The 22,376-nt window shown below is 34.5% G+C and overlaps 1 protein-coding gene across 1 annotated transcript in view; it reads left to right on the forward strand.

The window, feature by feature from the left end:
• Positions 1-22,376, forward strand: part of LOC145662706 (uncharacterized) — a gene marked incomplete in the record, with an annotated part of 269,285 nt that overhangs the window by 230,843 nt on the left and 16,066 nt on the right. The window contains 2 exon segments of the mRNA XM_081728557.1: positions 6,674-6,919; positions 11,611-11,734. Coding sequence (XP_081584683.1) covers positions 6,674-6,919; positions 11,611-11,734 — 370 coding nt within the window.

Consider the following 22,376-nt stretch of genomic DNA (forward strand, 5'->3'; position numbering starts at 1 on the left):
GGCATAACCGTGGGACGTAAAACTCAAAGATTTCATTTCATTTTTTACCCTTAAATGGGAATCACATAAAGCACATCGTCTGTGAGCAGCTCAGAGTGTACAAGAATTGTCTACACGAAACTCAGTATTGTGTGTGAATGGGAACCCCAAAAAGTGACTCAAAGGAGGAAAACGTTCTTAACTATTAAAAGTAAGTAAAATAAATACGAAAAGTGCGAGACGTACCCTTTATTGTGAATTGTTTTTGTTCTGTATTGTTCAGAAGAAAGTACTCTTTATCAACATCAGCGCAAGCAAATGACAATAAATCTTAGCTGTGTGCTAAGCCAGCGTGTGGCAGTGTGACTTTGCACAAGTGGTCGGACTTTTGATCCTGAAATATAGGATAAGTCTCCAGATATCAAAGTGTACTTTCTACCTTGTGCTTATAATGCAGTATTTATTAAATGTTACACATTTGTAGATACGTATTTCATCATTCTCCAGTTATACGTTTGTATGATATAATAAACCATAAGTTAAAAAAAAAGTTTATTCTCATTTTAAAATTATTCTGACATTGAAAATGGTGCAGCAGTGTGCGAACAATATTTATGGTTTACATGAACTCAAATAAACTTTCATTTCCTCTCTCTTTAACAATTTCTTGAAACAAAATTTTGTACGCTCTTCCAATGCCAATACAGAATGTTTCATAATTTATAACTCAATTATTTTTAAATTCAAGATTCTTTCAGACAAGACGTGAAAATATATTTTATAACTGAAATGCAACTTTCGAGAGGGAGACACAAAAACTGTTCTGAAGGTTAGAGAGTATGCCTTTATGGCAGTCCCTGTTGGCACGTTTCTTCAGAAATACATAAGAACGACTGGATTTCTTCCTTTAGCAATTCGCATAGAAATGAATGATGGGAAAGAAAAAGGAAGGACGGTTTGAATTTGAGATTCAAATTATTATAAAATAATGTTCATTTGTTTCCAGTACACTGTAGAAGTAACGAAGTTTCATGATATGCAACTCCTGTGTTAATATTGACATCTTCATACCATTACTGTGGAAAATATCGTAAATGAAATCTCAATCATAATCATATGTTGCTGTTCTGTATCTTATTTTTCGCAAAAAATACTGGGATTTTGGCGAAAAACAAGGTACAGAATACGAATTTCTTATTCATTTGCAAGTAGCAAGCAAATGGCATTTTGAAAGGGCATTGAAGTTGATGAATTTAATGTGCCTAGCCAGAGTTGATGGACTTAAATGAAAGTGATCTAAATAAAATTAATTTTGCTTAAAACAGAAATAAAATGTGATATATCTGATCTGGGACACTAAGCAAATGTAAGTCTTGAGACTGGCTATTAATGGTAGGATCTTAATAATGCAAGCTTAAACAAAGCACTTAGTCTTTTAGATTACAGGTGATGGCCAAGAATTTTGATAGTGTACTGATTATCTCACACTCTACACTAAATTTGAAACCATTTTACATCAATTATTTACATTTTTTAGTTCAGAGTTGTACATATCGCGGTAATACATATCATAACCTTTTTAGCATAACGAACGTTTTTTGATGTAATGGGCTGAACCGATGAAAAATAGTTTTGAAATGAATTTTTGAACATAGTTAGTACGTACCTCAAACTGGGTGTTTAACGTATCTCTCTGATTAAAAGGCGTATTCTAAGGGGAAAGAGGACCAAAATTTGCCAAAAGTGGTGTGTCTCAGGAGCCCCTCAAGCTAGGAAACTGATATATAAACTCCTCATTAAAAATAATTGAACACATATCCCTGTGTTTCTATCAGTTTCGCTTCTAAGGGAAGAAAGGGGGGAAATTTCTATATATATATTTTCAGTATTCAGTTTAACGTTGCCTGTCTCATCATACTGTAAAAATGAGTGAAATGTTTGCAATGAATTTTTGATCATAGTTAGCATTCAATCTAGCCAAATTTTATCATGTAATTTTCATTAAAATGTTCATTTTACCCGATTGAAGGACTATATCTTTATACTGTAACCACCAAAATTTGGATTTCTATGGGTGGTGGTTACACGTTGAAACCACTCCGTTGTTTCGCTAGACCATTGTGGGACAGACACTCTATAATGTGTTTCTTGTAAGTTCTTTGATATCCACTAGATGGATGTAACTTGATTATTTCGTTTTTTGATCTAAAACTGTAGTGTTCATGTGATATATTTTGTAAATATGTAATTTTCTTTTGAAATTAAAAGTATGTTTGTTTCCTGCAGAAAGTTCACTGAAGTATGTTCTTTGCAATCATCGTATCAGTTGATCAGTTCATCTATGGAATGACATTGTTATAAGATGTGTCAAACTTACGACTTAAATTGTGGTTTCAATTTGTAACCCCCGCCCATGTCTGATGACACAATTGCAACGCGGTACTATTCTCATCCGTCATACTTTTCTGGTGTGAAGTGCATTTGTAGCAGTAGTCAATAACAAGTGGGTCTCTTGTTTGCTTGTGGCGTATTTTGTACATATTAGTGAATTATAAGTCATGTATCGGCAGTCGCAATAACACAGAGGTTAAATGATATTGATGATTGAAAGCAATTTACCAGGTGCACAGCCTGTGGATGAAGTGGAAGAAATAGACATTGTTCTAGAAGCAAGTACGCGTTCAAAGGATGTGAAAAGAGGTATCATGGGATAAGAAATATATTATGTTGCCTGTTTCTCCATTTACTGAAAATTTAGCAGTCTCTGATGATTTCCGAACTCCATACAAGTTATTTTCCTTACTTTTTGACGGTGATTTGATAGACGTGATCGTTTATCAAACAAATCTTTACTGACCTAGTGGTAACAGATTTACTCCAACTAACCCCGATGAAATACGAGTATTTTTGGAATTAACGTGTACATGTATATTTGAGGAAACCAAGTTATCGGGACTATTGGTCAAATGACCCAGATCTGCATTCTAATACATTTCACGTCTTATGGTAGTAAAATGCTTTAGTTTCTTTCTCTCTCATCTCCATTTCAACAATAACTTGATGCAGCCTGGAAAGAATTCATCTGATTGTGACAAACTATATAAAGTTCGCTCTTTACTTGATATTGTTCGAGTCATTCTTACGTTGTTACAACGTTCACGCCGAGATTGCTGTTGATGAAGTGATTGTGAAATTTCATGGACGTTCTTCCTTGAAACAGTACATTCAAGACAAACCTGTAAAACGAGGATACAAAATTTGGTTGCTATAATTTGAAATTCCAAGTGTATGCAGCAAAAGTGTGGGAACAGGGTTTGGCAACATGAGTGAGACTTAATAGAAGGAATGGAAGGCAGAAATCATATATATGTATGGACAACTACTTTTCCTCCTATGACCTATTCGACATTTTGAAGCAAAAGCAAATTTTTGCATATGGAACTATAAATCATAATAGGAAAAATCTTCCGGTGTTTAACAATGAGAGACATAAAAAGAGAATAATTTGATTTTTCTGTAAGCACGGAATTGCTTTGTATAGATTGAAGAACAATAGAGGAGTTAAGTTGAACTCTTATTGCATCAACCGTCCGAAGCCTCGTCTGTTATCGGGAAGGACAAAGATGGAAGCCGTCTGGAAGTACTTTGTCTTAACATAGTCAAAGATTATAATGCAAACATGGGATTCGTTGAAGAGAGAAGGGAAGGCAGCAGCTACAAGCATGTTAATCTTTAGTATCCAAGACTGTGTACGGCTTGCAGCACAAAGAAAATTCCAGTCCGCACCAGATGGATGTGCTCGGTTTGCAACGTACCGTTGTGTTTGAGTCGTGTTGATACTGTCAAGAGCGAAATGTTTGTAAGGTGCAAAACCTACATGTAAATACAATTGTCAAGTTCACAAACTTCTGAAAGCCTTTTTCTTTTTTCTTTCTTTTCTTTTTTTTCTTCTTTTGTTTTTCCACATTCTTAGGTATAAAACTATAGGTTGTTCTTCCGTTTTGAATATGAATCTATAACAAAGCTGCGTTGAGGGCGGTAGTTACAAGTGTAACCAATTAGTAACGCCCTCACCATAACTTACATAAATATTCTAAATTTCGCCCCACTTGAGACATTTTTGTTCATTATAATTTGCTCCTTAATCAGTTAAAGGGGGTGAAAGAGAGTTTAAAATGTATGCTAAAAATATAGTTTCTCACAAGCCCCTCATGTTCGGAAGACGGGCCATTTCATATAGAACCTCCTTATTAACAAATAAATGGCCATTTGCTCTAGCGTTTTAGAAGATTTCGCTTCTAAACAGGTGAAAGGGGAGAAATATTTCTGTGTTATTCTCAATGTGTTAAAATAACATCGACGTTCTACTTGATGATCGACGAGCATCACAGGAAAATTGGTGAATATTTCAAATGAATTTTTAAGTATAGTTAGCATTTTGCTTGAGCCAGTTGGTTTATCTTGCCACTTTCACTAAAATGCATATTCTAAGGGTGTTCAAAATTAATGGATTTTCTGTAAACTATAATGGCCGCAACGTTTGGAAGCATTTTTTTACAGATTGGGTCGAGTTGGGTTTCTGTCTAATTTTCGATTCAAATGTGCACCCTAAGGAGATGGAAAAGAGGGTTGAAATATACCCGTCTTATACTTAGCATAAACGGTTCTTCCCTTTGAAAACAATCGGTCGAAAACAGGAAAGAATTTTATTTATTTATTTTTATCGGTCGAAAACAGGAAAGAGTTTTATTTATTTATTTTTATAAGAATTAAGAATTATATATTTCTAGGATTTCGGCATGTATGTCATTTTAGCATGTATACCCATTTTATCACACTACCCGGGGAATCGGAGAAAGAAGGAAGCGCCTGGGACCTTTGTTACGTTCGCTTGGTGTAAATGAGGAAAATGAAGGAAAAACCTCACTCAGAATGGCCAACCTGAAGAAACTGTTAAAGCGTAACAGCTTTCACAAGCCAGCTATCCTGAGTAAAGTTTTTCTGAGTTTCCCTCACCCTTACCAGGCAAGTGATTGGATAGTACCTAATATAAAGGTCCCAGGTCCTTCCTTCCTTCCTTCCTTCCCACTTCCCCGGGTAGTGTGATCGTCAAGGGACGTCATCCCTCATAAATGACGGGTTAAAACGGCCATAGATGCAAAGCACAAAAGAATAAATTCAGTTTTTACCTATGTTTACATTGTGCAACTCAATAGAAATTTTTTGCATTTTGCAAATTGATAGCATATTGTACTTTGGTTCTTTACTGATTAAGATGCTTAAAAAGAAATATACTAAAATTATCGTAATTATCTTTCTTTCGTCCAATTATTGAGAAGCACTGGTGCAAATCCCGGGGGAATGAGGGGGACATATCCCCTCCAATCTTGGAACCGAGGGGGACTGTCCCCCCAATAATGTGTTTTGAAATGTGCTTTTGGGGAGAAATTTGATGATTTTTGTCCGATTGCCACAAAGGAAAGTGAGATGAAATTGACATTCCCCGGAATAAGCCTTAAATCTGCCCGCCTCCTAATGTTGAAGACAACTGTGTTCCTCTGATGGTGAAGACGGATTTGCGCCGCTGTTGAGAAGTGAACTCCGAGGCTCACTGTGATCGCTCACTCTTATATGTTGAGAGAAGAGCAATAAAGTACTGCTACTGAGTAACTGTCACGTGTGAGAAGCACTTTAGAAAAAAAAAAATATAATAACATAATATCAGGAAACTCTCGTGTTCACCAGTTTAAAAAAAAAGCAGTATTATTTAAATTGTATACTGTTTTAAGATAAATCAGGATACAAGTGATCTAAATAAAACAATCAGTTTAAATTTAAATAATAAGCAGGAGTAATTTTTAAAATTAAAAATGCGTAATTTTATTCAACCTTGTGCCTAACGCTCGGAGTAAGCATTTTTGAACCACTGGATTGAGGTGAGATTTTCAAACTGGGAGAGTTCTGGAACTCCATAAATTTGATCTCGCGTGAAAAGCAAGTTGGTTGAACGTGTTGAAAATTCTTGAATAATTTTATTGTTGCCGGACGAAGAGCGAGCACTTCAGTGAGTTTAATATGCTGAATTTGATAAAACTCATATTCAATTTAAACCTGTAAATGTGCTGTCAAGCACTGTGCCTTAAATAAGCCTCCAGAACTGATTTTTTTTATTAATTTGAAATGTGTTACGATAAATAAACATTCAGTTTAAAGTAAGTTTGAAAGTTGAACATTAAACTAATAGAAAATTTGATTCCTGTCTGCTCTAACATCTTAATTTACTGGCAACTAGTTTCTTTCTTTCTTTCTTTTTCTTCTCTTTTTTTTTTTTTGTGTGTGTGTGTGTGTGTGTGTATGTGTTCCAATGTGTTCCAAATATATTTGAATTCGGTGATCACAGAGACAAGTCTATAAGAATAGTTTTAACAAAATTTTTCTTGATCACCGAACTCAAGATCCTTAATAAAATTATATACAGTTAAGCGATACAAAACAACTGGGTACTAAGACCATTTTTTTAACCTATATACTCATATAAAATATGTGTGTGTCAAAAAGTATATTGCTGTAGATCGTTGGATATATATATATTTAGATATGTAAATTAAGTCTTTCAGTTAATTTAGTATATAGTAGACATACATAACTTAATACAGAGTGAGATTTGTTATTGTGATTTTGTCATTTGTTTTAGGGAATTTTTGTCGATTTAGATGAGTCCAAAATTCTCCATTGTGTGGGCGATGAGGCGACAATTTTACCTTCACGGTTGACAAGGGCATTAAAAATGGCTTTACAGCTAGTAACAAACACTACTCAGCCTCAGGACGCTTCACGGAATGTTTTGGTCAGTGAAGCTTTCCTTCGAATGTTCGTTGAGGTTTGTGGCCATTATGAGAATCATATTGTCACTCAACAAGATGGCAAAAAAGTGTTCGAGGTAAGCAAATGAAATGAAAAATGTGATGTGTAAAGATGTCTAGAATATTAATAATAACTATAGCTAAGTGGCAGTCAAAACTGAAATATTTGATCATCCTTTGAACCTTCAAATGAAATCTAAATTGTTTAGGTTCAAATATGTAAAAAACGGATCGATAGTTATGTGTGCTCATATAGATTCGAGGTTACGCTAATTAAGTTGTTACATAACTTAAAATGGTTGATTTATATTTTACTATCATAGCTTGTTACTTTAATTATATGACCCATACTAAAATTCAGGTAAATGACAGTAGTGGACAAGGTAAGAAGTCATTCTAAGTAAAATTCGCTCAATTTTTCTTTCTTCTTTCAAGATGCAGTATTTGTAAAACAAAGATAAACAAGGGTGCCATAATATTTTCAAGCTGCCGTGTTGTATTTCTATTGTAGAGTATCATAAAAAAAAAAAAAAAAATGCTATCCTAAAAAGAGGTTTGTTTTTGTTAGCTTTCCTAAGCTACAGAAATTGCTGAAAGTGCTTGCTTGCAAATTGAAGAGCCTGTCAGACACAGTTGTAGGAACTCTGATATTACTACTATACTACTTGTTCAGAGGCAACCCAACACTCATCTGAAAATTTTGACTAATACAGGTTACGAAAAGAACATGAATATATCATTTTCAGTTTCATAGCACACTAATATTGGTTATAAATAGCAACAACATAGTAACCAGCTTATATGCCGCGAGATGTGTTTATTGATCTAAGGTCATATACACATTAGTGTATATACAGGGTGTCTCCATGACCGTGATAATGAATTAAAGAGGCGAAAGCTCATCAAAAGAAGCAAAAAGTGAACCCTTCTCTTTAAGAGCTAAATATTACTGAAAAATTGATAAAATTAACTTCGGATCTGAATATAACTAAAATTATTAGCTGTAGAATTGAGGTAGTATGTTCCCTTCATAGACTTCTAACCAAAAGTGCACATTTCAGAGTATTGAGTGGAATTGTATCTGATCTCTCTTTGCAAGTTCGTTATTGTACTCTGTTCCTTAATGTTCACTCTAAGACATCATTTTCTCTCTACGCACCTATGTTCACTCTAATAATTTTCACTCTAAAACATTATTTTTGACTGGGGAATGTATTATTCAATTATTTGTATCAGTTAAATAATTTTTTCTTGAAATCGGTGTTACCCTTGGAGCTATACAGTTACACATAGCTTTATCTAAATCTTCCGCTATCTTTAAAGTATTTAAAATAGTCATTTGCCATAAACGTAATTCTTTGCTTTTTGAACCTATTCGGTCCACGGATGCTCAGTTTTACTATTTGCTTCTCAGAATTTCTGGCGCCTTCAGAGAAAATCTCTTGCGCCACTACTAAATTATTTTAGATGTGTATTTTTGGATGGAGCAGGTTAGAAGTCTAAGGCGGGAACATAGCTCTACAGCTAAAAGTTTTGAAGACAATCAGCTCTGAACCTGCTGTCTGAACTATCTATAAGTTCTTTTAAAAATTTTGACATGATACAACTTTAACACTTTCAGCCCCAACCCTGTTTGAGTAAATTTCATCCCGGGACCAGACTACAGTTTGCTATGAACACTGTCAGCCAATGTGTATCTATTTGATACACGTGGTCCATCAGTAAACCCTCACTGTGTATCAAAAAGATACACATGGGGCTGAAAGTGTTAAAGAAGAAACGAATTCTGAAATAATGTTGTTTAACTTCAAACCCAAAAAAAGGGTTTATGGCTTCAATTACGTAAACTGAGCTCTCTGAAGCTCCGGATAAATGATTCCTGATCAAAGTGTAAGCAGAATTTTATATCAAAACAGAAATGATTTTGTACCTGTTTCTTGGTTTATGGTACTTTTTTTTTTCTTACTTGCCAGATTGAATTTAGGTTACAAAAATGTGTCACAATATTTTGGGAACAGATTCCTCACATCAAAATAAGAAATCAGTTCATATGGATCTGTGTTCAAAAAGTGGGGAGTTTCGGAATTATAGGTTCCCGAAAACGTGAAACAAGAAAACTTGAAAAGTTCATAGCTCCACTACTATGGGACCTATCGTAGTCGGGTCAAGACATCACTAAGGAATTGGTAAGTGAACTATCCAAATATCCATGTTTAAGAATGCTCCAGTACTTGCACACTAATTTTTAGAGAGGTAGGTAGAGAGTGATCAAGTACCCCCAGTCTCTCTAAAAATGGAGGTTCTGAGTTCATTTTCGGCAAGTTCATTTTTTTTCACGTTTTCGGCACCCTATAACTACGAAATTATGCACTTCCGATCACAGGTCCATATGAACTTTCTTTTGATGTGAAGATTTCATTCTTAAAATATCGTGACAAATTTTTGTAACACACTGTATATTAAGATGTATAATGTTCAGATAATTGATAAGATGGCTAGGCTACCAAAACGACACTTAAGATATGGGTTTTGGCATCTCTGGCAACCTAAAATTGAGGGAGACGATTAGAATGCTGGAGCATTCCAACTAAATTTACGTCAAAATTGCAAAGAAATGGGAATCTCCTTGAATTACGAGTTCCTCTCCAAATCATCCTCCCTTTATCAACACAGTCATCATAATTTTCTTTCGTCACTGGTAAGCCACTTGCTACGAATTTAAGAATTTCCATTCCATATTACCTTAGGTAACTTCTTTGCCTTAACATATAAATTATATCTTTTATACTATCCATTAATTTAATATTTTTCTATCTACCTTGTTTTCCTTCCACCATACCCTCTACCACTTTATTTGGAGTACAATTTTCTCTTTGAACAGTGTCCTAATATCGTTTTAATTATTTCCAGTTATATTCGTTTACTCTGTTATTCCCAATATTCCTCATTCATTTACTGTTCCAAGTAATACAAAGTCGGGTATTTTTGTCGTTATTTCGTAACGGCCACGTTTCCGCTTCATACAGTGCAATAATCTCCATGTGAGTCCCTTTTGTAACTCGTCGTCATTCATTGACTAACATGGTGTGACTCTCATCATGATGGTCATCTTCAGGTTCACCATTTACCCCGATTGCTTTCTATTTGATGTTCAGGTTTTATATCTTCGTTAATAGTACTTCCTAGGTATTGAAAAGTAAGCACCTATTCTACTTTTGTGCTCAGACGTCTATAATTGTCATAACCTCAATCATCCCAGCCATTATTCTTTTACTTATATTATCATGTCATATTAACTTATTGTTAGATTTTTCCTTATGTTTTCTGGTATCATGTTAATTTTCGATTCAGATTCCGCAGCAACAACCGTTCGTCTGAAAGTAAAAATATATTTATCCTTCCACCTCCTATAATCAGTGTGTTTTCCTGATCAAACTCTTCTTCGCTACTCTCCTCAATAATACAGGACTATTATAAAGTCTTTGCTATAAAACATACGCTTATAACCTTTTAAAAAAATAAGTTTTTGACCATAAACAAGAGAAGTCCTATAGCGACGAGGTTGCTGGAAAAGTGGCAGATCATCATCGAACAAAATCGTGCATATGTGATTTCATAATATTTGTTAACAATAAAATGTATTCTCAATTTTGACCTCCAAAGGCTCAATACCTTTCAGACAACCTTATATAATGCTGTACACTTTCAACAAGATGATCACCCCTAACGTAGCAATTTATGAGAGACAATCTGTGTGAATAGTTTGTTGATTCAGAGATTGGTCACAGGGACCCACAAGATTGCAGTTATAACTTGTGACTTTGGGTTAAGGAGGGGATGTTGAAACAAAAGTATATGCTCATAAACGTTTAAATGTGCATGATGTACGTAATAAAGAAAATTTGTACGATTATTGAGGACATTCAAGTGAAGATTGTCTTTCTGCAACTTCGGGGATCCAAAAGAGCTGCAAGAGCATTTGGACGTTGACGAAGCACAATTAGAAGACTTTGTTGAATAATTGTATAGGTTGTCAGCAAATTTCTGAAGGTTAATGAGATCTAATAAAGTTCATGTTAATTCTACTCTCCATTTGGATTCCTTGACGCTTTGATATCAATTGAAAGAAAAACCTTTATTGGCAACTTGCGAACGTTTAAACAAATGACATTCAATTTGTTAAAAAGATCTTTTGATTACATTTCCTATACCCGTTAGAGGACAAAAGGATTCATTTTAGGGGAAAATATTTCAAACTTAAGTTTACTTCCTCGTGTATAATCCGAATCTGGATCGAAAATTACCATTTCCCGTTTTAAAAAATATGATTCCCTACTGGTTGTTTTAAGTAACTACGTGTAAAAGTCTACTTTGTGTTCATTTGTTTCTGCCAAATTAAATTGTTTAGGTTTTGGTTGAGCAGAAAATTGTCACGAGTTATTATACATGGTTTTCGTAAGTAGATGTTCAATTGTGCCTTACAATGACACTCTTGTACGTACTTCGATATACATGAGGGGAAAGATTAACTGTGTTGTAAATATAACTTAGCTGTGTTATCACTCATACATTTTGTAGTTACACCACAATTGTACATCTCGCGCTTTAGTGATTACTCCGTGTTGACGTATAAGTACGTTCCATGTGAGTACTTTCAGTGGGTTTTAAACTGACGAAATAAACAAGCCAGAGTATAAGTATATGCACTTGATAGTACTATATAATTTAATTTAGGTGTGATGTTCATATATCGTTTTTTTACTTGCAGAGAGAGTCCTTCATCAAGGCTGTTGAGTCTAAAAGCTTGCAAATGTTTTTAGAATGGTTCACAGAAACGGCCATGTTCTCGGCTTTTATTGACTTAAGACTGGAAAAGGGTACAGAAAATAGAGGTATGCACTTTTATAAATACTTTGTACATAGTTATTTTTTCGAACTTCTTAGGTAGTGTAAATTGACAATAGATGTATGTGTACTGTTCTTTGTACAAATTATGTGTATTATCAACTGTTAAAGTCGCTATCTTGTTTCTCCTCCCTACTATGAAATATGAAAAATATCAAAAAAATTTCAATGAAAAAATGAAAATCAGAAGTAAATTAGTCATAAAAGCTGGCAAAAAGTCTTTCAATTAAGAAAGAAGAATAAGTCAATAATCGAAACAGCAATGAACAAGAGATGAGAGCTTTTAAGCTATGCATATACGAGGTTACAGAGGAAATTGTAGGGTGTTGTGAAGATAGCAAGGTTAAGAAGCCAAAAGCTGTTTTGAAGAACTGAGCAAGGCTATTGAAGAAATGTTGAAAAATAGTCCAGTAAAGATAGGGTGGAGAAAGGAAGAAATTAGTAACAAGCTGAAAATTGGTATGGAAGTAGGGGAATGTGTCAGGAATAACATACTAAAAGTTCCCTAAAATCCCACTAGCTTTTCCCGCAATTTTGAAAAATGGCCGCCATCTTTAGACGATGACAAGGAATTTATGGAAATCTTCACCCTTTACATTTATTCCCCTAGTCACCGTTCTAATAATCATAAAGCCATGGATTATATATGGATGAAAAGCTTGAAAGACAGCATATCTAAGTAAATAACATATACGCCCATTGTGCTAAATTTCTAGAAGAAGAGGAAGAAGAAAACAGCTTTTTTTTTTTACTTCAAAAATGTATATTTTCAGAAATCGTGGGCAGTTTGCAACACTGACAGTTAGTGCACATCAACAAAACATCACCAACAAATGTTCTTGATACTTATCTGAAACATAGCCAACAATGACACAAATCGGAGCAATACAAGCTGAGAAAAAAATGACAACCAATATTCTTTTCTGACCGCTCTCTACAAAAGTGCATAAGGTAACATTCACTTTCACGGCTCTAGTCACCTTCTGTTATTACATAGGGCCAAGAGTTATATATCACTGGAAATCTTAAGAAACGTAAATTCCAACAAGGTAACACTTATACTAATCCAGCCCAATCTGAGGAAGAAGCGCAAAAACCCAAAATTTCGGGATAAAACGTGATTTTCATATAAATTCTTTAAAATTTGTAACACTGACAATTATCGTATGTTAACAAAACTCCACCGTTTTCACTATCATAATTATTAATTTACTTTAAAAATGGCGTACATTTTTCCCATTGTAATAAGTTTTTACGACACACAGTTTTACACCATGTAAATACAGCACCAAAATTAATTATTAACAGTATTAGAAAGTAGCAGAAATTGGTAGTTGTAGTGCTCTTTGCATAAGAAATCCGTAATTCACACACTTAAAATCACTCTCAATTATAATAGTCATTTGAATGTAATTTTGTTTTTAAATGTCTTGTTTATAACTAGAATGCAATTTTCCTTCTAGTATTCTTCAAATCAAATTTAATGTTTACATTAGGCGTTAGTATGCACCTTAAGAACATTTTTGTAATTAGTCCATTCTAACTTGTTTTATTAGGAATCAATTAGATTATCATTGTTATTTCGTTCATCTTCATGATCTTCATAATTTGTTTGTGCATTCATACATCCAATTCCTCGACACTGACATAAATTAGACCACACAATTCCTGCACAGATAAAACTGTGGAATTCAAACGTAGTAAGAAAAGAACCTAATATTATAAAGTTCCGTTTCCAGAAATCCAACAGTAATATAGAAATAACGTTTGTTTTTACATATTTTTTCAGAACTATTCGGATATATAGAGGATGCTTTAAACATTCATTATGTCAATTTCATAATGGATAGCATACTCAATTTTCAGTAGAACTGTGTATCTCCGAGACTCATTTAGAATCATGTCAAAAGTTTAACACACATGCTTTGTTTCCGCGTGGTTCGATTGCAAATTCGGTAGTGTTCATTGGACGTACTGATCCAAAATACATTCTTATACCCAGTAGATAGCATTGGTCATATCCTCCATTTCAGACTACTAATGCAAACTAAACAAACAGAAAAAAGAAAAAGAAAGAAAGAGAAAATTGAAGAGTGCTATTATACTGCTAAATTTCTATCAGAAATACCCTTTATTAAAAGTCCAAACTGTATCGTAATGAAAAGTTACAAATGTTCGAGAGGAAAAGTTTGTGTTCCTCATAGATGTAGCATGTTTCAAATTTCAACGTGAATAAAACATATTGAATTATAGGATGGACACAAATTTTGTGTCGAACTAGTATAAATAAAATTTTGTTTTCAAATCACTAAAGAGGTTACCATTTTCTAGTCTTTTCCAAAAATTTATCTGTTCCGAACGTCCAGCATTGATTTCATCTCTTCCGGATATAACGTAATTTGCACAGATAGATTGAACACGCCAGGAGCTCAAACGCATCATCGTGTCAGTCGGATGATGTTGGTTAGGTTATAGACCACCACTGGGCCGAGGGTTCAAATCCGCAGTGGCCGGGTAATTCGACTGAGACTCGGGAACCCAGAGGATAAGAAAGAGATTTTACTTATTCCCTTGCGTTCAAACAGTATTTCTGTCAGAAGTAACAAGGACTGGAGATGTTATCCCCAGATCACGAAAAACACGACGCCGAAGTTCCCAGTTAATTAGATTCTCCAGACCAGGTATATCGGGCTCTTGCTCTGTTTTAACTTTGGAACATGAAGTGCGTGTGTGCGTGAGAGAGAGAGAGAGATAAGTGAAAGATGCAAAAATAGGATAGGGAAACGTCAAGAAAGAGATAGAGAGGGGGACTAATATAAATATGAAACTTACTTATCATAAAGCTAAGGAAATCGGATTGGCTGCTATAGAAGGAATGTTTGGACGAACTTTTGGAACTGTGAAACTTAAACAAAAAGGTAGTCATCCCATTATCCTCAATGCACAATGCAGTGCGCATCCATGATGAGGTACTGGCTGTAAACACCATGCTAATCTTCAACCGAATCATATGCGTAGTGAAGTCCGAAGAGCTCCGACAGTGTTTTGCTTAATAGCTTACACCCTATTCACTTACTCTTTTCACAGAAACGTCCATGAGGAAAACGAAAAAGTCTGCTGTGTATGACATGTTTGAATATCGGATAGATTCTAAAACTCAAACTCAAATGTTGTTTGGCCATAACATGAAACATACCTTGATGTGTACAACTCGTATGTGTCCTACGTACTCACAAACTTGGGAACGAAAGCAACAGTTATTTTTGATGGATATTGTACTAAAAACTGTTCAAAAGTCGCTGACCGGAATGACTTGAGTCAAAGGTTCATTCAGCTTTGGTGTTATTCAGAAATAAAACCGTATTATCGACTAAAAAGGATAAGCTGGAATTCAAACCAAGTAAGCAAGAAGTTATGCTGACGCACTTACAGATAAAACTGCTGTAGCCAAGTCTTTATATCCTTGTCGGCACATCATAGTAACTGGCGAGGATGTTGACGTTTTAATCCTTTTGCTTGCACAAGATAATAATCAGTATGACATCACATTTCGAAAGACAGAACGTGAAAAAGGATTGACAAAAGAATTTAGTACTAAGAAGTTGCAAGTTACATGGGCAGTTTTGCTCAGTTACCATGCTTTAACTGGATACGACATATCATGTGGTTTGTACCGACAGTGAAAGAAAAAGACATTGCGATTATTTCAAAAACGGGAAGATTTATGCCGACCACTTGAAGTTTTCAGCCACGATAATGCTACTGTACAATCTCTGATTGAAGCTGGCACATCATTTCTATTAACACTCTACGATTGTTCAGCAATAGAACCTCATTGGATGAACTCCAGTATCATTCATACATCCCTACAGTAAGTCGCTGTCAAATTCAGAAGAATCAGAACGAAATACAATTAGAAAGTTGCCGCCCACCAGTGATGCTGCAAAACATCAAATCTTGAGGGCGTATCATCAGGTTCAAGAATTTATATGAAAAGCACGTTTTATCCCGAAATTTTGGGTTTTTGCGCTTCTTCCTCAGATTGGGCTGGATTAGTATAAGTATTACCTTGTTGGAATTTACGTTTCTTAAGATTTCCAGTGATATATAACTCTTGGTCCTATGTAACAACAGAAGGTGACTAGAGTCGTGAAAGTGAATGTTACTTTATGCACTTTTGTAGAGAGCGGTCAGAAAAGAATATTGGTTGTCATTTTTTCTCAGTTTGTATTGCTTTGATTTGTGTCATTGTTAGCTATGTTTCAGATAAGATCAAGAACATTTGTTGGTGTTGTTTTGTTGATGTGCACTAACTGTCAGTGTTGCAAACTGCCCACGATTTCTGAAAATATACATTTTTGAAGTAAAAAAAAAAAAACTGTTTTCTTCTTCCTCTTCTAGAAATTAGCACAATGGGCGTATATGTTATTTACTTAGATATGCTGTCTTTCAAGCTTTCCAACCATATATAATCCATGGTTGTGTGATAATTAGAACAGTTATCTAGAGGAATAAATGTGAAGGGTGAAGATTTCCATAAATTCCTTGTCATCGTCTAAAGATGGCGGCCATTTTTCAAAATTGCGGAAAAAGCTACAGTAGGATTTTGGGGGACTTTTAGTATGTTATTTCTGGCACATTCCCCCTACTTCCATTCCAATTTTCAGCTTGTTACTAATTTGTTCCTTTCTTGGAAGAAAAATGAGCTATCTTTACTGGACTAAAAATGACGGAAAGAAAAATGTGGAAGAAATGTTAGTTACTTAATTTGATTTTACTCATCATATATATACTAGTACAAAATGAAACTAGTTTAATAGAGTTACGTGTTCTTTTCCTGTTCGTCTTTGTCAGAATTTCATTGGCAGAACCTTTTGCGATATCTTCTAGGTAGTGCAATTTCAAATAGCAGACGTGTGCGAACTTTTTAATTTTTTTTTTTTAAATACATCTATTTCTAAATACTCAAAAACCACACCAAAACGTGAAAACCTAAAATTGTTTGTTACAATTCATAGCATAATTTTTGTATTTTTGTGTAGTTTGAACAAATGATTTTAGTTTTTTACATATTTGGTATCGATTTTTGGTATTTAAGAAAGAAGATGGATTAAATTAAATTTAAGAAATTCGCACGCACCTGCTATTTGTAACTGTATTTTCCATAAAAAGTTCGCAGAAGTCTCAGCAATGAAATATTAGAAGTACAAATTGAAGTCTGTATCATCCTGCTGTGATCATCACCTATGATAGCCCCTGTCTAAGGCTGTCTTAAATTAATTATAACAACTTCCAAATGTTTTTATTCACTGTTGAAATCTTCCTTTTACAGTTTTCTACATGCTATGCAAAGGGTCTTCCACAATATTCCTATTACGTAGTTAACTTCCTCATTATTTTAGTGAAGAGGCCCCCACATCCACATTGACTATCGTATGAAGAAATATTTGTTTTAAAAATGTTTTAGGAAAGAATTATATTATATATAAAAATATTTCTTTCCTTAAATTACTCTAATTATACGTATAGAAATATTTATAGAAAAAGTAATAATTAGGTATGCAGCTTGCGATAAAAAGAACCAAAGAAAGTTAGTAAGTTGCATTGTTTATTATCTTGTGATAGCTTCCGAGTTTAATTTCCTATAAGAAGACAATAACAAACAAAAGCTTTAGTCCAGATCTACTCACACTCACACACAAGACTTAACTTATTCCCTTATTTTAAAGATCTTTATAATTGTCATATATGGAAAACTTTGAAGTCTGTGTCATGACAACTAGTTGATGTAGAAACATGCTCTTTGCATGTGTGTTTTCACAATTCATTTTTATATATGCTAAAGAGAAGCGCATCTGGTATTGAACATTTGCAGTAGTGCGAAAATTCAGTATATAATTTCGCCTTCCGCGAATTGACTACACTTGACAATTGCAATTGGAAATAGCAGAAAGCCCACTCAGTCATGTAATTTGTCATTTGAAAAGAATTGTAAGGGTCGACCGTGTGTATTTTAGGTATTGAAGAGCGAAACGAAATAAGCGAGGATGAGGAAGAATTTGCGATATTAAGAAAAAAATCGAGAAATCTTTAGTTGGCCGAAGGATGGGGAAAACAGGCGGTATAGATATTTTATACTAATTGACTTATTTAAGGATAGAAAGAGAGGAGGAACAAATATTCCGGATTTGTAACTAAATGTATGAAACGAAAATGATGTCCTAGAAATAGTAATGATTCAATTGGCAGAGAAAGATGTTCCAAAAAGCAGTGAAAACTGGAGAACTATTAGTCTCTTTTTGCATTCAGTAATATTTCTGCTTTGAATATTCAACAGAAAGTTATTTGACCGAATTGGTTATTAAGTTGAGGAGGAACAGTTCGAATTTAAGAGGAGAAAAGAGACTAAATATGTTGTTGTCCTAACTTTATTCAGTACATGATGATGAAAATTGATCATTATGTTAAGTTAGTATGTGAGTAAATTACATCATAACTTTAAAATTATTCGTGAAAAATTAATGTAGATAACACTTCTTGACGAAAACTATATGCAAATTATAAAGGTGATTTTAAATCAAGATTATTTAGAAAAAATAATTATTATATCAGGTTATCTGAAAAGTATTAAGCCTTTGGCAGTCAAAACTAAGAAGTCATTTATTGTTATTTGAAAAGAACATTATAAAACCACATATGCACCATTTTGTTAGATGACCTTCTGCCATTTATACTGCAACACCATAATCCCGTCGATGTAGAACTTCTGCGGTGTCTGGTCAAAAAATTGACACGTGGTGTTCACAGGCCTCTTTTAAAACTGACTTAACACCATTCAGGAATTTTTGCAGAGATCGAAACAAATGATAATCTGACTGTTCTAGATTCGGGTTACATGAAAATATCCAAGCCAAGTTCAGTTTCTGACGAGTTGCTAAACCAAACGCACAGCATAACCTTCCTGGTTATCAGTGTGGGCTTTGTCACAAACTATAGAACTTCTCACTTCGAGCACGAGCTTTTACGCAAATTGTTGTGGGTTTTCCACTTTTCATCATTCGTGATCAACTGCTTCAGAAGTCACTAGAACTAGGTATGTTTCAGTAAAGATTCGTAGATACAAATTCGATTATGCAAACTTTCTTGAGTCAGATCATACGACATCCAAACGTCGAGCACTTTGCAGCCAACTTTTTCCAAATGGTTTAACACTGTTTGGTAATAAATGTTTCGATCATTGCCGATGTCACGGCTGCTTATATGCCAGTTTTGCTTTACTTTGCCAAAATATCCACTTTTGGTATGATTGGTCGCCCACTGCGAGGAGTATCTTGGACATCAAATTTCCAGAACGAAGCCGAGTGAACCATCTTTTAGCTGTTGCTTTTGATAACGTATCTTGCTCATAAACAGTCAGGGTTGGCTGGTTTAAACCAAGGTGGTTTAAATCATGGTTTAAATAATGTTTACTATTGATAAAAAAACATCGAAATGCAGTACTTTTTTTGGGGGGGGGTCATACAAACCCCACGAGAGGCATTTATTGAAATCAGAAGTATCTTTGGTATCTATTTATGTATAAATGGGTCAGAGCCAAAGTGGACTCAAATAATTCGTATCTTCATTCACTTTTCTTAGTGATATGCAAATTAAGTCGTTGTATTTCTTTAACTTAAACTAATAAAAGTCGTAGTGAACTTACTTGGACTAAATTAGTTCTTCTGTACTCTGCAGCATTTTGAAATTGTCCATATGTAATTCAGTATAATGGTTTCACTTGTGCAGCTGTTGTCCTTCTCAAATGACTCTTGACAATTATATTAACAAGTATGTAAAGATAAGTACAACGTATTTTTATTAGGAGTCCTTCGTGAGTCGGCAGACATATCGCATTTGAGGCCAATTAGTCCCGGTTTCGTGTTCAGGTAAAGGACAGTTTCTCTCGGATGTAAGCCGGGAAGCGGTTTGGATTCCGCTTTAAGCGTATGTGGCCTATTCCAGCATAACCCGGTTGTTGCATAATAGCACCAAGACGAAACAAACTTATTTCTATCGATATATGATATAAATACATAGAGCAATTATTTAAACAAAACAAAACAAAAAAAAAAAAACTGCTTTAAAAAAAGGGTTTAAGAAAACTTTTTTTTTTTTTTTTGTTTTTTCAATAAAAACCATGGTTTTTGCCAACCCTGTAAACAGTACATTTTTTTTCATGGGTTTGCTGAGCAAGTGCCCCTTTATCGAAATAAAACTGCAAAATGTAGCGCAGTTTTGCGGAAGCGTCACTCATCTTCACGGCGCAACATCTTCCGTGTGATAGCAAGAATTACACCTCTTTTTGCACATCTACTAGCTTCAGCTGTCAAATGACGTTAGGCTTGACCCACTGTGACTCGTATACAATAACTCCATCTCGGTTGCAAAAGGTTCAATACTTTGTAGACTATGTGATTACTTTTTCATAGCGAGAAATTTTAACTTAGTAACGTTATATAAGGTATTATGTTAGTGCAGTATTGAATTATGGTAAAAACAAAGTGTAGAATGGCATTACGACATTCACCGGACAGGTTGTGCTTTAGATTTTCTATTCACATTTCCCTAGAACAATGTAATCTGAGTTCTTTTTGGAGTTCCCTCTGGAGAGCCATTACTGGTGACACATTAATGCTCGTCCGTAATAATTCGTGCTGAAAATGTTTGTATTCGATATTCTACAATATGTTTGTACAAGAAAACATCTACCAGGATGAAGAATAAGTCTTTTATTGTCAACAAACATCCTGACATCTTATTAATAGCGCATGCTCGATAAACTTACTTAGAATATATTTCTATGTTATATTGTGTTGTTTTATTTTGTAATAGAGAGAGAGTATTAGACTTTTAACCCTTTAACGCTCCATTTTTCCGATCAGACTGATTTCTTTAAAATTTGGTAGTTTCGGTGTAGAAAACACGAGATTTTTTTTTTAAATTAATGCAAATAATATGGGGTCTATGGGATATTTTATGGTGTTTGCATATAGGGTCTATGCAAAGTTGCGCGTTGACATTGCAAAATCCACTAAAACCAGATAGAACCAATAAAATGCGACGAATGACAGCGTACTTGCACTTTTGCACTCATTACATTTCATTCTAACGCAGAAAAAGTCAGTAGTTCAAAACTCTCCACCTAAACGAGCAAAGAAAGCTAAAAAATGACAATATGCGTAACTCCGCGTGCAACACGTAAGACAAAGAGTCCAATGCTGGCTTACTATGACATCTTGCGAGAAATTTACAACTTCATTAATGAAAGGGTATCTTAGCTGATATGCAAAGTTGCTTTTCTATGTCCGAACTAGAAACTACACGGTGCAATACAATTTCGAAGCAAACTTTGGATATATGCAAAGCTGCCCGCTAAAGGGTTAAACTATGCTATACATAAGTATGGGAAGTCGTGCAGACCGACACTGTTCGTCTGCATTTCTGTCGACAGGTATCAGAATAAATCGATAAGTGATCAGGAGATGGATTTTGGACATGGATTCACCGTCCCAAGAGTAGATTATACCACCATACTTTACCCTTTATTGAAACCGAAAGCGGTAGATTTAACTAGTTTTTTGTTCCCATATTGAATTATCATAGAGCAAAAATAGTAAGAAATAGCGAGATTTATATATGTAAGGAATACTATCCCATTTCCAGAAGTTACCTAATACATTCAATACATGTTGTGAAATAGAAAGAAAAATAAAATGTATGTGCCGAAGTCCAGAATCAAAACTGTGGTATATATGAAGTAGTACAAACAATGCAATATGGGTTGAGCGTGCCAAAAGTAGGTTCCATCCCCATCTTCTATAGAAACATCTGCCAGCTCTGGTTTTAGTACTGGATTCCCATAGTTTGGAAGCTCATCGTAGTTGCACATGGTGAAACGTAATTCACTTGTCAGCAAAAAAGAGATCGCTGTCAAATGTGGTACCATACCGTTGTTCTTAAATTTTATCACGAAGTATGATTAATATTAAACAGTTTCCGTTAGTAATGTTGATCGTTTTTAGATTTTCAAACAATGCTACGCATACATAGTTTTATAGGACTACTCTTGCGTGTCAAGAGTTATGAGAGTAAAAGCCACAAAAGAGGAAGCAAATTTTTCTTACCTGGATTCAACCCAGATTCATAGGTTCCATATTTGACCTTATCCTCCATAGAAACTGGAAGTAGGATGTTTAATCTCTCCTAGTTTCAATATTAATCTCTATATAGCAAAAACGGTAAGAGTTGACGAATTCTTATTCTTGGTGTGGGTTTAGCTTTCCAAAAATAGACTCCACTTCCGCATTTATTCCATATTGAAACCAGAAGTGCCTATATAAAATTGCACAGTTTAGTTCATGTTTTTACAGATAGCCAAGGAAACGAATTTTTCATAGATTTTTTTTTCCTTTTTTAAGTCTGTAAAAATAATACAAGATGTGGGGGGAAAGGTCATAGAAATGGAAAGTCTGGCTTAGGATAAGAAAGAGTGGAAAGCTGCATCTGAGCTATCGAAAGATTACTGACCCGAGAAGAAGAAATTCAGCTAAATTAAACTTTACATTCTATTGCTTGAACCCGTAAGCTCCT

Source organism: Thermobia domestica, chromosome 10, assembly GCF_964235325.1.
Source record: "Thermobia domestica chromosome 10, izTheDome1.hap1.1, whole genome shotgun sequence".
Taxonomy (NCBI): Eukaryota; Metazoa; Arthropoda; class Insecta; order Zygentoma; family Lepismatidae; genus Thermobia; species Thermobia domestica.